General features: G+C 46.2%; 1 protein-coding gene across 1 annotated transcript; it reads left to right on the top strand.

Moving 5' to 3' along the window:
* Nucleotides 1-102: 102 nt before the first annotated feature.
* LOC104530495 (extracellular tyrosine-protein kinase PKDCC) lies at nucleotides 103-7,518 on the top strand (the record flags this gene model as incomplete). Its single annotated transcript, XM_010175088.1, has 6 exons — nucleotides 103-225; nucleotides 2,309-2,580; nucleotides 4,052-4,131; nucleotides 4,226-4,330; nucleotides 5,815-5,991; nucleotides 7,415-7,518. Coding segments are annotated over 6 exons (861 nt in total), but the record flags the coding sequence as incomplete, so codon positions are not given.
* Between the last annotated feature and the right edge of the window lie 5,123 nt (nucleotides 7,519-12,641).

Genomic DNA, 12,641 nt, shown 5'->3' with positions numbered 1-12,641 from the left:
GGCGATGCGCCCGTCTGGCTGCCCACCGCCCCCGCGTCCCCGCGCGTCCCGGACCCGCTGGCACTGGCATCGCTGTGACAATCGCTCCTTCGCTTCCGGCAGCTGCACGGTCAATGCTACGATCACAGCGGAGACCCTGAGATGCGGGTCACAGCCATGCTGGAGCTGGGAACCCCCCTGGAGATGATTCAGCTCCTGCAGACCCCCTGGGAGGAGAGATTTAAAGTAAGAAAACAAAGCAAAGGGAGTTTTATCAGTCGCTTTTAGACCGCGAACTGGGTAAATGGGAAAGGCCCCTGGTGACTGCTGGGGCAAACGGGACTGTCGTGCTGACGCTGTTTGCTCCCGCAAATTGTCCGTAAATTATTTTGCTTTCACTCCTTTTAAATCACATGAAAATAGCCTTCGCCTGGCATCTCGCTGTTACATAGGTATCCTTTCTCTCTAAAGTGTTGTTAAGAGGGCTGCATCTGAGAGGAAATGACCGGAAAATCTTGCTCCGGACTGGGGTGGTGTTTATACCCCGTATTACAGTGTATTTCTAGTTTCCCCTCTGAATGGTTCCACTCCACAGAGGGACTTCCCTCAGCTCCTCAGCAGGCTGGGCTGACTCAGGAAAGCCACGTCGCTGCACTGTGAGTCCGTTGTTTTCTGTGCATTATCTCTTTTAGGCAGCAAGCTGGGCAGCCTGGCTCTCACCATGTGTTTGGATGATGTTTCTGATCTTAGCCCTCTAGGTATTGCTGTGTTACAAACACTGCTCAATCGCTTTCCTCCTGCTGTAGGTGCTAGGATCTGCCTTGTCCGCTAAGCATCCCGCATAGGGACTCTTCAACTCCCCACGAACATAAATGACTTCTGACATGTCACTTATTTTGGTTGTAGCTTGTGTAACAGTTTGCCTCAAGGTCTCAGTTGGGGATTCACTACTACTTGTTTGGTTCCCAGGAGGAAAGAGGATCCAGTAGAAGCATGGGTACCTTAACGTGAATAAGAAATGCTTTGGGCAAGATAGAAACACAACAGAATTCCCAAAATAAAATCCCTGCCTGCGTGCAGTCTACGCTGTCGAAAAGCAGCCTTGCCAAACAAGCCAGAGGGAGAGCGTGGCAACCGTGCTCATCGAGCTGCGGGATGTGAAGCTGGGATTCTTGTGATTGCTTCACTAATCAAGTTAAAATAGCCTCAGAGCTTCCAGAGTAATTTCTCTTAGCCTGTGGGGTTCCACTTTTGCTTACAGACTGTTTTATACTGGGTTCTACATAGCTTTCCCAGTACCTCATCTTCTCCAATGTGCCAGTGTCTCTGTAGAGCTAGAAACCCATGGTGCTGGTGGCGAGGTCTGGTACAGTGGCATTAAGATTTTCTTAATCTTTTGACTGATGAAGACACTAATTCATGATTTACGCTGGCACTGTCTAGTCCTGTTCCTAATTAGGGTGTCTAAACGGATGGGATTCCCCTCTGATGAGCCACATCAGATACCAGTGATTGTGTGAGCTGTTCCAAGTGAACAAACCCTCGCGCCTGCCCAGATCGCTGTCGAGGCAGCGAGGGCTGGCGCGGCCCTGCCTGGCACACCTGCCTGACGGTACATTCCTCTGGTGCCAGGGCTCCCGAGACCGAATGAAAACTGCTGCAAAAAGCTACTTGAACAAAGTGCTGGTTCAGTATAAATGCACTTTCTAGCTCTAGTTTGTTAAAAGATAATTTACCAAGCTTGCGGCTGGATCAGGTATTGTCTGACCTTTTCCTGCTGCCAGAAACTTGACATAAAAGCAAAAAAGCTGGCAATAAATCCATTGCATGCTTTGGCTAATTCTTCAGAAGCATGATTGTATGCCCAAATTCATACTGCTGAGTGATGCAGCAAGGCATGAATCTGGTATTAATGACCATGGAGCCTCAGTCTGTATGGAGCAGCATGGGGGAAGGGAGGGGAATGTATTAATTCTATGCCAGAGTGGGGAAAAAACTGTTCTGATTTCAGCTAGCAAATCAATATAGCTCCTGAAACATGAAGGCTGCTATTGTTTTCCTCACAGCTTTCTCCTCTAGTTCCTCTAACTGCAAATGTCTCTTTTTGTATATGCACATTTTAAAAAAATGTTGCTAAACTACTTAACCAGTCAAATCCTGTGGCAGTGTTGATAATAAATTTTGTAGCATACCTATAATTACCTTCCAAGTACTATATGCTTTTTTTTTTCCTTTAATTTCATTGAATGCCCTCCCCTTTGTTCTACTTCCAATTTAATAGCTGGTTTTCATCTGTTTTTCCCATGCATATTCATCTTCTCTTTCTCAGATTTGCCTGAGTCTTGTGAAACTGCTGTTTTACTTGGCACATTCCCCCCTGGGTTCAGTAGTTCTCTTGGATTTCCAGCCGAGACAGTTTGTTATGGTGGATGGAAACCTAAAAGTGACAGACATGGATGATGCCAGCACTGAGGAACTGTCATGCAAGGAAGATAATGACTGTACACTCGACTTTCCTACGAAAAGCTTCCCTCTCAAATGCTCTGCAGTTGGGAAATGTGAAGGAATAAATGAAAAGAAGAATCTTTTCAATGCATATCGGTATGTCCAGCGAGATGGGGGGAAAATCTGGGGTGGTTGAGCTCCCACACTCCCGCGTAGTTTCTAGCATGTCGTGTTGCTTCCATGCAGTGATTCCCCCTCGCCTCTGTCAAAGGGTGGTTAAGGATCGCTTTGAAGCAAGTTTATTTTCCTTATAAGGCAGGAAAATAGAGTAGTTGTCTGGTGAGAATGAAGGCATCTTCTTCTGCTGCTCCCTTTTCCCAACCCTCTCTAGAAACTTGCCCCAAAGGTTGCACCTGTGAGTGTACTGTTTGCCAAACAAACTCTGGCGCTTGACATCCATGGGCTGTGTTTGCTGTAAGCAGTGGCAGCACAGGCTACTTGCCAGAGCCCACCAGCTTTGAGCCCCCGTTGTTGGGAACAGGCTGGCTAACTCTTCCCTTGTACTCCGAGTCTCCCTGTGGAGGCAATGGTAAGGGGCTGAGACTGCTGCAGTACTTCATGTGAGCCACCATCTGAAGGCACAATGATTTCCGCTCATGGTTGATGCAGAATCAGAGAATCACAGAATTGCCTAGATTGGAAAAGACCTTTAAGATCACTGGGTCGAATCATTAACCCAACACTGACAAGTCTCCATCTAAACCATGTCCCCCGAGCACTATGTCTACGTGACTCTTAAATACCTCCAGGGATGGGGACTCCACCACTGACCTGGGCAACTTGTTCCAATGTCTGAGAACCTTTTCAGGAAAGAAATTCTTCCTAATATCCAATCTAAACTTCCCTTGGTGCAACTTGAGGCCATTTCCTCTCGTCCTATCACCTGTTACTTGATTGAACAGATCGACCCCTACCTCTCTACACCCTCCTTTCAGGTAGTTGTAGAGAGTGAGAAGGTCTCCCTTGAGCCTCCTTTTCTCCAGGCTAAACAATGCTTGGTAGGTCATGTACTGGTAGAAGTCTTGGCAGCAGAAGGACTTAGTAAGGGAGCCTGGATTTGCAAGACTCGGTGTTCAAGGTCAAATCCCTGCTTAGATTATTGCAGCCTTAAAGTAACGCACTTGTCTTTTGTAGAACAGGAGTTCTAGAAGGTTCAGGTAATGAGTAGTCCTGCTTTTCCATGGGTAATAAAAATGCCAGACCTTTTCAAGGCAAGGGAGAGGTCTTGCGTGAGTCTTCTTTCATATAGGTCTTGTTTTGATGGGAAGTGCACTGCTTAGTGCACAAACATGGCCCTGGGGAATGAGGGACAGCTCCGTTGTGTGAGGCTTTACAAGGCAGATTTCACGGAGCGCTTGGCTGATTGCTGTGCTGCAAGGACCAGGCTTTCAGCCCATCTCACAGGAACGGTCTGTGAGATGCCAGTGAAGTGCTCGAACATAACGTAATAACCAAAGCAGACTTACTAGTTGCATATGGATAATTGAGTCACGGGAAAATATAAACAAGTTAATCACTAGGGAAATTAAGCAACTGTCTTCTAATCAGTCTGTGGGATTTTTTTCAGGTATTTTTTCACCTATCTTTTACCACACTCTGCACCACCGGCTCTGCGGCCCTTTCTGAGCGATATTCTGAATGCAACAGGTACCAGCTAATATTCATACACTTCTTTACTAGAAGTCTCTAAATGGTATTTCATGGAATTATTCATCTTTGTAATCTTTTCCTTTAAATGTAGGTGATTTACGATACGGAATAAATGAAACCCTGAAAGCTTTTGAAAAAGTTTTACATCTGTACAAGTCTGGGCTCTATCTGCAGAAAAGACCTCTTCTTTTAAAAGGTATGTGGTTTGGAATGCTGTAAGCAACATAACTACTGAGGGAGCAAGGAACTTGGTAACTGGAAAAATTCTGATCTCCCACACCTTCAGACAGTGTAGAGTCACTAGGAAAAGCACCAAAAGTATCTTCGAGCAGCTTTTTGTTGTTTTTTCATGGAACCATGCACGATTGCATTATTTTCCAAAGTAAATGCAGTGCAGACAATCTGGCCTACATATGAACATATGTTTGCACTGCTTCTAAACAGTCTTCTCATAATGTGCATCCGTGTTTCAAGTGAATGTATTTGGGATTGGTTAAGCAATGAGACCAGAGTAGCAAACTGAGTATCTCGTACTCTCTTTGGGGTCATTTTGTCCTATGGACCAATAGGCCAATTTTCTTGGCTGATATTGAAACTTCCCATTTCACTTGGTGGCTTCTGACTTCTGAGCACAGGTTATTATGGGAATGTAGAGTGGGGAGGTGACAACACTGAGATGAGTGTGGCAGAGTAGCTGGGGCCTTGGTGCCTTCTAAATTTATTTTTTCTGAAGAACATCCTATTGGACCTGTGGATGGATAAATGAGCCTTGATGAGGTGCATTGCTCTGAAAAGGACCTGTTCAGTGGTGGAGATGAAGCTAATCAAAAGGAAGGCTGCAAAAGTCCAGTGGTTACTGAGGCATACATTTTCCTGAGAGTTCACTTGAGCTGGTGGGTTAGTGATGGTGGCTTGCAGAAGGAAATCTCTTTCTGTGTGAAAGAACTGGAATTTGCAGCATTATGAGCAAAGATATCTGGTCATTTGCACTGAAGGACCAGCAGCTTTAACAGGAATTGCTAGTATTTTCCAGCAACACCTACCTGTTGGCTTCACAACTGCCCCCATACCAATATGCCAAAATTATCACCATCCTAGAGGTGTGGGAAGGTGGGGAGAGACTCTTAGCAGTCAATGAACAATAGCCTGAACATCACCTGCTCATGCTTGTCAGGTATTTTTGTATCCCACCAGAGCAGGGTCTGGGGTTCCTAAACCCTCTCTATCTGTGGATGGCACCGTGATGGGTGGGTCAGCACTTGCCCCACATAGGTTGGTGTTGGATCTGTGATGAGCTGGTTCTGCTGTTGAAGCTGAGGTGTTGAGAGGCTGTTGTGAGGTTGGCTTCTCTAGAGAAGCGGAGGGTCTGTGGTTCTGCACAGCAGCCTCCCCCTCTCACCCACCCCTGCAGTTACTCCCTTGTCCCTTCACCCTCAAGAACTCTCTTATATTCATGGGGGAATTGCTGTCCTGTGCTCCACAGGAGAACCAAAAGTCAGGATTTGGGTTTGTTTTAACTTTGCAGCGCCACCCACTCCATCTAAGCAGGTCAGTTCGATCTGTCACTGTCACATTTCCTCTAAGAGTTTCACAGATGTGCAGCATGCTAACTGGATAGTGTAACTAGTCTGTGGAAGTGCACTCAAAGAGTTTTCCTAAACATCCTCTTTTTGTTCCCAGACTACATATCCCTGAAGGGCTTCCGAACCACAGAAGGAGAAGACTACAAGTGCTGGCCCTCCTACAGCCACCTGGGGTGCCTGCTCTCCGTTCACAGCGCCGAGGAGGCCGCTGCAATTTGTCACTCCCAATCGCAGTGTCAGAGTTTTATCATCACCCAGCAGAGGACGTGGACAGGTGAGTTTGGGCAGATGTGATGGGACACTGTCACATGGTGCCCTGTTTCCTCAGTCGAGAGTTGGGATGATGCTGCTGCTGTCCTCCATAGTGCCTTGAGTCTATGGGCGTGTGTAAAAGCTTCCTTCCTTATTCTCAAGATCAGATGTCTGCCACAGTGGGCATCCAAGGATCCCCTGAGATCCTCGTGTAAGGAGACACAAGAGAAATTATATTCTCCTTCTGCAGCTTCTTTCCTATTCAAATTTTGCCCAGGACTGCTAGGTGTTGTTAAACAGTTACTTATTTCATGCAGAGATGGCTTCACTGTGGTGTTAGGCTAAACAATTCCTGTGTTATGTATAGTTTGCAAAAAGCTGTGGGCTTTTTTGAGATGAAAGAAGCTATATAGAGGAAGGTGGTTACTATTGTTATAATTAAAAGAATCATAGCTTACAAGTTGTTATCCCTTTTATCAAAACTAAAGCCCCAAACCAATGGATTTCCCAAATGTCCCTGTAATTAACTCTGATTATAGCCTCTTACGGTTAGTATGTTTTCAGAATTATTATAAATTACCTCATTTAGCTGACACTTCAATCGTGGGCTAAATTGTTACTTATAAAGTGAAACACTAAAGGAGGTAAATGAGTGTTTTCACTAATGATGGTGCTGAAGAATTACATCTTGTCAACTCAAGTGACATTTAAAAAAACCCTAAAAAAACCAAAACTACCAAAACTGGAGCTTTTCCGTGGGTTCGTGTGCACTTGGCATGTGGCTAACTAGTGCCATAAGAACACTTACACTGATGCAACATAAATCTCTTTGAGCTGGTTTCACACCAGCGATGGATTGTGCGAGTTGTGCCTAACACGTCACATCTGGCTTCCTCACGGGGCTGTTGGTTGCTGTGTTTGGTGCCTGGCTGTAAGGAACCCTGCTGAAAACAGCAGAGGGGATGCAGAAGAACAAGCACAAGGGACAGAGGACCCTTTCTGCAGCACCTGGCTCAGATGCTGGTCCCTGCCATCCTGCACCATCCCTGTGGTCTCTTAACATTTCCCTTCCCGACATTTTTCTTCCTCACATTTTTACAGCTCATCTTTGCAGCCAAAGATGCCCAAAAGCCTGTGGCTGACATGCCGAGTGTCTAACTTTGCCTGTTGGATTAATGAGAGCTGTGAGAACACATTAGTCCCTCTTAAGGCAGCTTGGTAAAGCAAAACAAGACATAAAAGCCTCTTGAGCCCGATGGTGCATTCCTTGTGCATGCTTGGTGAGCGTCTGGAGTTTGCTGGGAGTGTAAAACCCATCTGTGGCAGGGTGGAGTGACCCTCTGCTGAGCAAGCAGTGTGTTCCTGTGTCTTTTGCAATAAATAGCATGGGTCAAGGTGAACCTATCATCTCCTCTATTAAACTTGCATTTTTATTTCCTTTCCAGGACGCCCACTCGCCTCGTTTCATAGTCGGCCGACTGATTTAATACCGGATGCTAATGCTGTGGTCTATATTAAACGATCGGCTTCCTCAGGGGAAAGACTTTAAAGACAATGAGATGACATAATATGATCCTGGGAGGAACAAACCACTGGGGAGAATTCCATCTGCTGAAAAGAATGACATATTTTATTTTGCTTTGGGATGGGATCTCCTTGCCAGCTCAGATAGAGTCAAGTGCTGCTGTCTCCTTGATCAAAGCTCAGATTTCCCAATGCAGCCCCGCTAGCTTCTTTATCTGTTCCCACACTGCTGTTCCGCATAAATGCTCCCAGTTTTAGTTAAATGTCACTAGACTGTGCAATACCTAGCCTTGCTGCTTCAGTAACCAGCTTGTCAGCCAAGAAATAGAAATAGCTGCAGGGATCTGGCTTGGGTAGGCTTAGTTAGTTCAGTCACCTCCCAAAACCTACGAATAATGCACCTTGGAGAAGGCAACGGCTCCTTCTGCAGCTGCCAACCAGGATTTCATACCACTGCAAATGTAAAGGACTGGATTTCAGCAATGGGGCTGAGGTTGCAGGGCTGGGATCCATAACCAGAGGTTGATGATGGGGGTGGTCTTCCAAGGAGGGTCCTTATTCAGTTCCTTCCAGGGTATGGGAGGGAGGTGGTGTATATGTCAACTCTGGAACCAAATGTCTGAATGTTTGGGTGCAGGATTTGGGTTTGACCCCATGCGATTTGTAATACTAGCTCCCATGTATCAACCTTGAAGGTTTTTCTCTGTTACTTTCCGTGAAAGAGCAAGACATTAAAATTATTTATGTGTAAGGCATTACTCTGTATGATAAAGAATGACTATGTTTATTCTAAGCATGCTGTGAAAAGTTTTTCTCTTTGTCTACATCTTTACTGTAACCAAATGAACAAACGCAAGTGTTTCCCACCTTCAGCTCACCTAGCATCATCACCCACTCCTGAGGACAACCTGTGAGTGCTCTGAGCAGTGTAGGAATGTGCCTGAGCCCCTTGGACACTTAAGGTCGTGGAGGATGCTCTTTGGCTGTGCTTGCAGGCTCACAGGTGTAGAAGAGACAGTCTGATCCCAAGAGCCTCCTGCATCTGCCCTTCACTAAAATTGTAGATGTGGCCCCTGAAAAATAGATGGGGGTTAGTATAGTTTCAGGCTGTAAGAGATGGCAATGTAATGTGCCACTCCTGGGAGTGCCTGGAAGCAGTGACCATACGGGGTACCTCTTCTGTTGCACAGTCAGGGAAAGCCCAAATCACCGCTGACCTCACCCCCTGCAAGGGATGCTCTGTGGCCACATGCAGAAGAGCCACGCTGCAGCCTCTGTGTGATGCCACGTCGAGTTTTCCACTTAGTCCAGGCTGCTGGGTGGAAATGACAGCTCTTGGGACCTTGCCATTGACTCCTTGTAGCTTATGACAGTGTGGCTGTTTCCATGTGGACTGCTCTAGCAGCAGGGGTACCCCTGACTAAAGATGCCTGAGTTCTTTCTTGCCTGGGGTCGTGCTGTGTTTTTCATGATCTGGTCCTGTGTTTTCTAGTGCAGGATGTCACCTTTCAGCTCATTAGAACTCTGTTAACCCACAGCAATGCCATTGGTGAGGGCTTTCTCATGCGCTATAACCCCTGCTGCTTACGCTGAGGCTCGGGTGCTCTGATAGTGATATCAATTAATGAGAATTCCTAGTTAGCACAACAAGAAGCCTCTTCTTAGTGATGGCCACGTTGCTGCGGGCTTTGTGAAAGCAAAGCTTTTTAAATGGACAGCCACAGACCACTCTCTCCATTACAGTGAGTTCTGTGGAGGCTGAAGGAAAGGTCCTGCCAGGGGTCCACTATTGTTTTACATCGACCCCACTGAGCAGGGCTTCAGGCATCTGCTGTGTGGTGCTTTACATTAGCAAGAGGTAATGAGAGTTTATTCCATATCTCTCTGCCTCCTGAGATACAAATCATCCGTACATTCCCCAAAGCAAGGGCAAGGGCAAGGGCCAGCCCAGGGTCATTCCAGAGAGGAAGAAACAGAGAGAGAATGCAAAAGTTGAAGTCATTCCAGTTTGTGCTTTAAAGATAAATCTCTTCTGGTTAAAACTTTGTGTGTTTTAGTCATGTGAAGCTGCTTTCATGTTGCTGATTTTTCCATGCAGTTTTCATTGTATGATTGCTTGCCAGACAGTCGGGTCCAGCCCCTCGGCAGATGGTGCAGGGTTTGGCAGTGTCACTTGCATAAATGTAGGGTCCAGCATCAAAGCTACAGTTACAGCCTGGGAGCAGAGGCCATATCATCCTGCCTTGAAAGTTTTGAGCACATGGTGCTTGACAAATAATAATAATTAAAAAATTAATAAAAAGGGAAGTCAGGCTTCAAAGAATCCCAATGCTTGGTCTGCTGTTGCCACAGTGAGTGGCTTTTGTAGGACGTTTAGTCCACCCCCTGCAAATGAATAGGTGCATTTGTAGAGCCTGGTCTCCCCTGAGCACATTCGTCATGCGGGCACAGACAAAAAGCTAGGGCACAGGCATACATCCGTGTTCAAGTCTGTTCACGTGCTAGAGAAAGCTGCAAATATGCTTGTAAAAGTGTATGCACTTTCTCCTCACACCTCTGTGCGGGTCCCCATGGCACATAACACCCAGTGGGCTCACAAGCTTCAGTCTGATTTGGGGTGACATCCCACTGCAGTCCAATGGTGCCCAATGAGGGTTGGGTGAGGCACAGGGAGGGAGAATATTTTATTGCCTCACTGCATCTAGAGCTATAGCTTGACATGTGTTTGAGGAAACACAGTTACTGGAAAAAGCGGTACCCACCCTGCTTTTTCCCAGCTTCTTGCCGTTATCACCTGCTAAGAAACCTTTTCCAGTGGCCATGCCTGTTTAAAAGCATGTGAAATTAATTCTCTGCTGGCCTGCAGTGGGCAGCTTGTGACCCCGAAGCTTCAAGCAGCCTGTGAGTGGCCTGGGTACAGCCTCTGCGCCAGGTCTGTGCAGAGCACCAGGGCTGCTGGTAATCTGAAGGGAAGGCTATGGCAGCAAGCCTCTGCCAACAGCTTTTGGGCCCAGGTGGCTGTTTTGTAGTGCACTAGCTTTATGTTCCACCTCGCTCGGTCAGTCTTTATTCACTCTGTCCTTTTATTAAATTATAACTGCCTCAAGCAGCTTTAGACTTTCAATGCCAATGAAAATTTCAGTGGAGACCTAAAAATTGTATTTCAGTAACTATGGTACCTGCAAAACCCAGAGGTAAACATTTGTTGCCCTTAAAACTCCCAGTTGCTGGAGTCAGTTTGTCTCTGCTATCACTGGTCAGTATTTCAGCCACCATTGTGGAATATGGAACAGAGGAAAGTGCTTGGAAGGAAACAGCGGGGGATCGATTGCAATAGAAACCACGTGTGCTGGAGAAACAATATTTACCTAAATGTGGCTATCACATCTTCCCAAAGGATGCTGCCATTAGGAGAGAATGGATATGAAAATGTTGCCTCCATAGATAAAAGTTAGGAATATCATTTGTTTTAAACACAAACGTTAATATTCTTAATTAATTCCATACTGTAATAACAGAGATAAAACCACATCCATGGAGGATAATACCATGTACTCCAAAGAGATAAACCACAGCTTAATGAATAGCAAGAGATGCCGTATGACTCATGCTCAGTATGTTTGCGCAGGCGCTTACATGACTGGTGACTTCATGATGGATTGAGGAGCAGAGCGAGGGGGACAGAGCTGAATAACGAAAAAGCAACTCCTGGTGCATCAGAAAAGGGTCAGATAACAATGGAAGTCGTACATGTATTCTTACCTGACATGTTTTGCAAACTTCAGTGATGCTCCAAACAGCACTCAAATAGCTGAACTTTCAAGTCGGTTTGGAGCATTGGATAAAATCAGGAATTTATCACAGGCAGCTCTAGACCCAGATTGCACGTGGGTTAACATTCATTTCTGTAAGGTCTCCTATAAATTCAGGCACTGATCTTTGTGGCTAGAAGTCAGAGCACTTTGGTCCTACTGAGCTGAAAGTGCTGGTTTGGGGTTCAGTTTGAGGAATTAGTGAGGCATAACCACAATATTCAGAATAGCTCATCACGATGGCTTGGTAGGACTGTGTTCAATTTTGGGTCCCTCACTACAAAAACAGACATCAGGTGCTGGAGCATGTCCAGAGAAGGGCAACGAAGCTGGTGAAGGGTCTGGAGAACAAGCACTACAAGGAGCTGAGAGAACTGGGGTTGTTTAGCCTGGAGAAAAGGAGGCTGAGGGGAGACCTTATTGCTCTCCACAAGTACCTGAAAGGAGGGTGTAGCGAGGTGGGAGTTGGTCTTCCAAGTAACAAGTGGTAGGACAACAGGAAACAGACTCAGGTTGCACCAGGAGAGGTTTAGATTGCATGTTAAGAAAAATTCGTTCACTGAAAGAGTTGTCAGGCATTGGAACAGCTGCCCAGGGAAGTGGTTGAGTCACCATCCCTGGAGGTATTTACAAGACACACAGATGTGGCACTTAGGACCATGGTTTAGTGGTGGACTTGGCAGTGTTAGGTTTATGGTTGGACTCAATGATCTTAAAGGTCTTTTCCAATCTAAATGATTCTATTATTCCCCTCCTAATTATAGCACTTGCAGCAATCTTTCTGCGTGGTTCCACTGTCCTAGTGCACCAAAGTGCCATCAACAGCAGTGTGGAGTTTGCAGTGGTGAAGGAGAATTCAAAGAAGATAATTTTCTATGAGAGGCAAGCATGAGCGCCCCTGTCTCCACTGTAGCATGTGCTTCATCCAGGATGGTGGATTTGCCCTGAATGATAGTTCTTGGCTCCTGGGAAAATGTATCAGATATTACATCAAACAGGTCTGGGTGCACCAAGGAGGGGTGATAGCTGGAGGGAACAGCTGCCAAACTCCTCTGCTTGAAATTCAGCTCCTGACTCTGTGTGAGAGCTCCAGGCAACAGCTTGTGCCTTGGAGCCTTTCTAACCTCAGCATTCCTGGCTGGACAACTCAGATGGCAAAATGCTGTGTTTACTGGTAGGGGAGACTTCTGAACATAGCTTTGGAGGTTGAGATGGTGATGGCTTCTTAAGAAATATATGCTTGGCCTTTCTGGGCAACAACTTATGTCCCTGCACTGCACCCACTATCACTGCTGCCTCACCCTCACCTACTCCCAACCACCATAACCATTACCCT

This window comes from Antrostomus carolinensis, unplaced genomic scaffold (assembly GCF_000700745.2).
Source record: "Antrostomus carolinensis isolate BGI_N321 unplaced genomic scaffold, ASM70074v2 scaffold37489, whole genome shotgun sequence".
Taxonomy (NCBI): domain Eukaryota; kingdom Metazoa; phylum Chordata; class Aves; order Caprimulgiformes; family Caprimulgidae; genus Antrostomus; species Antrostomus carolinensis.
This window is presented reverse-complemented; position numbering and strand designations above follow the sequence as displayed.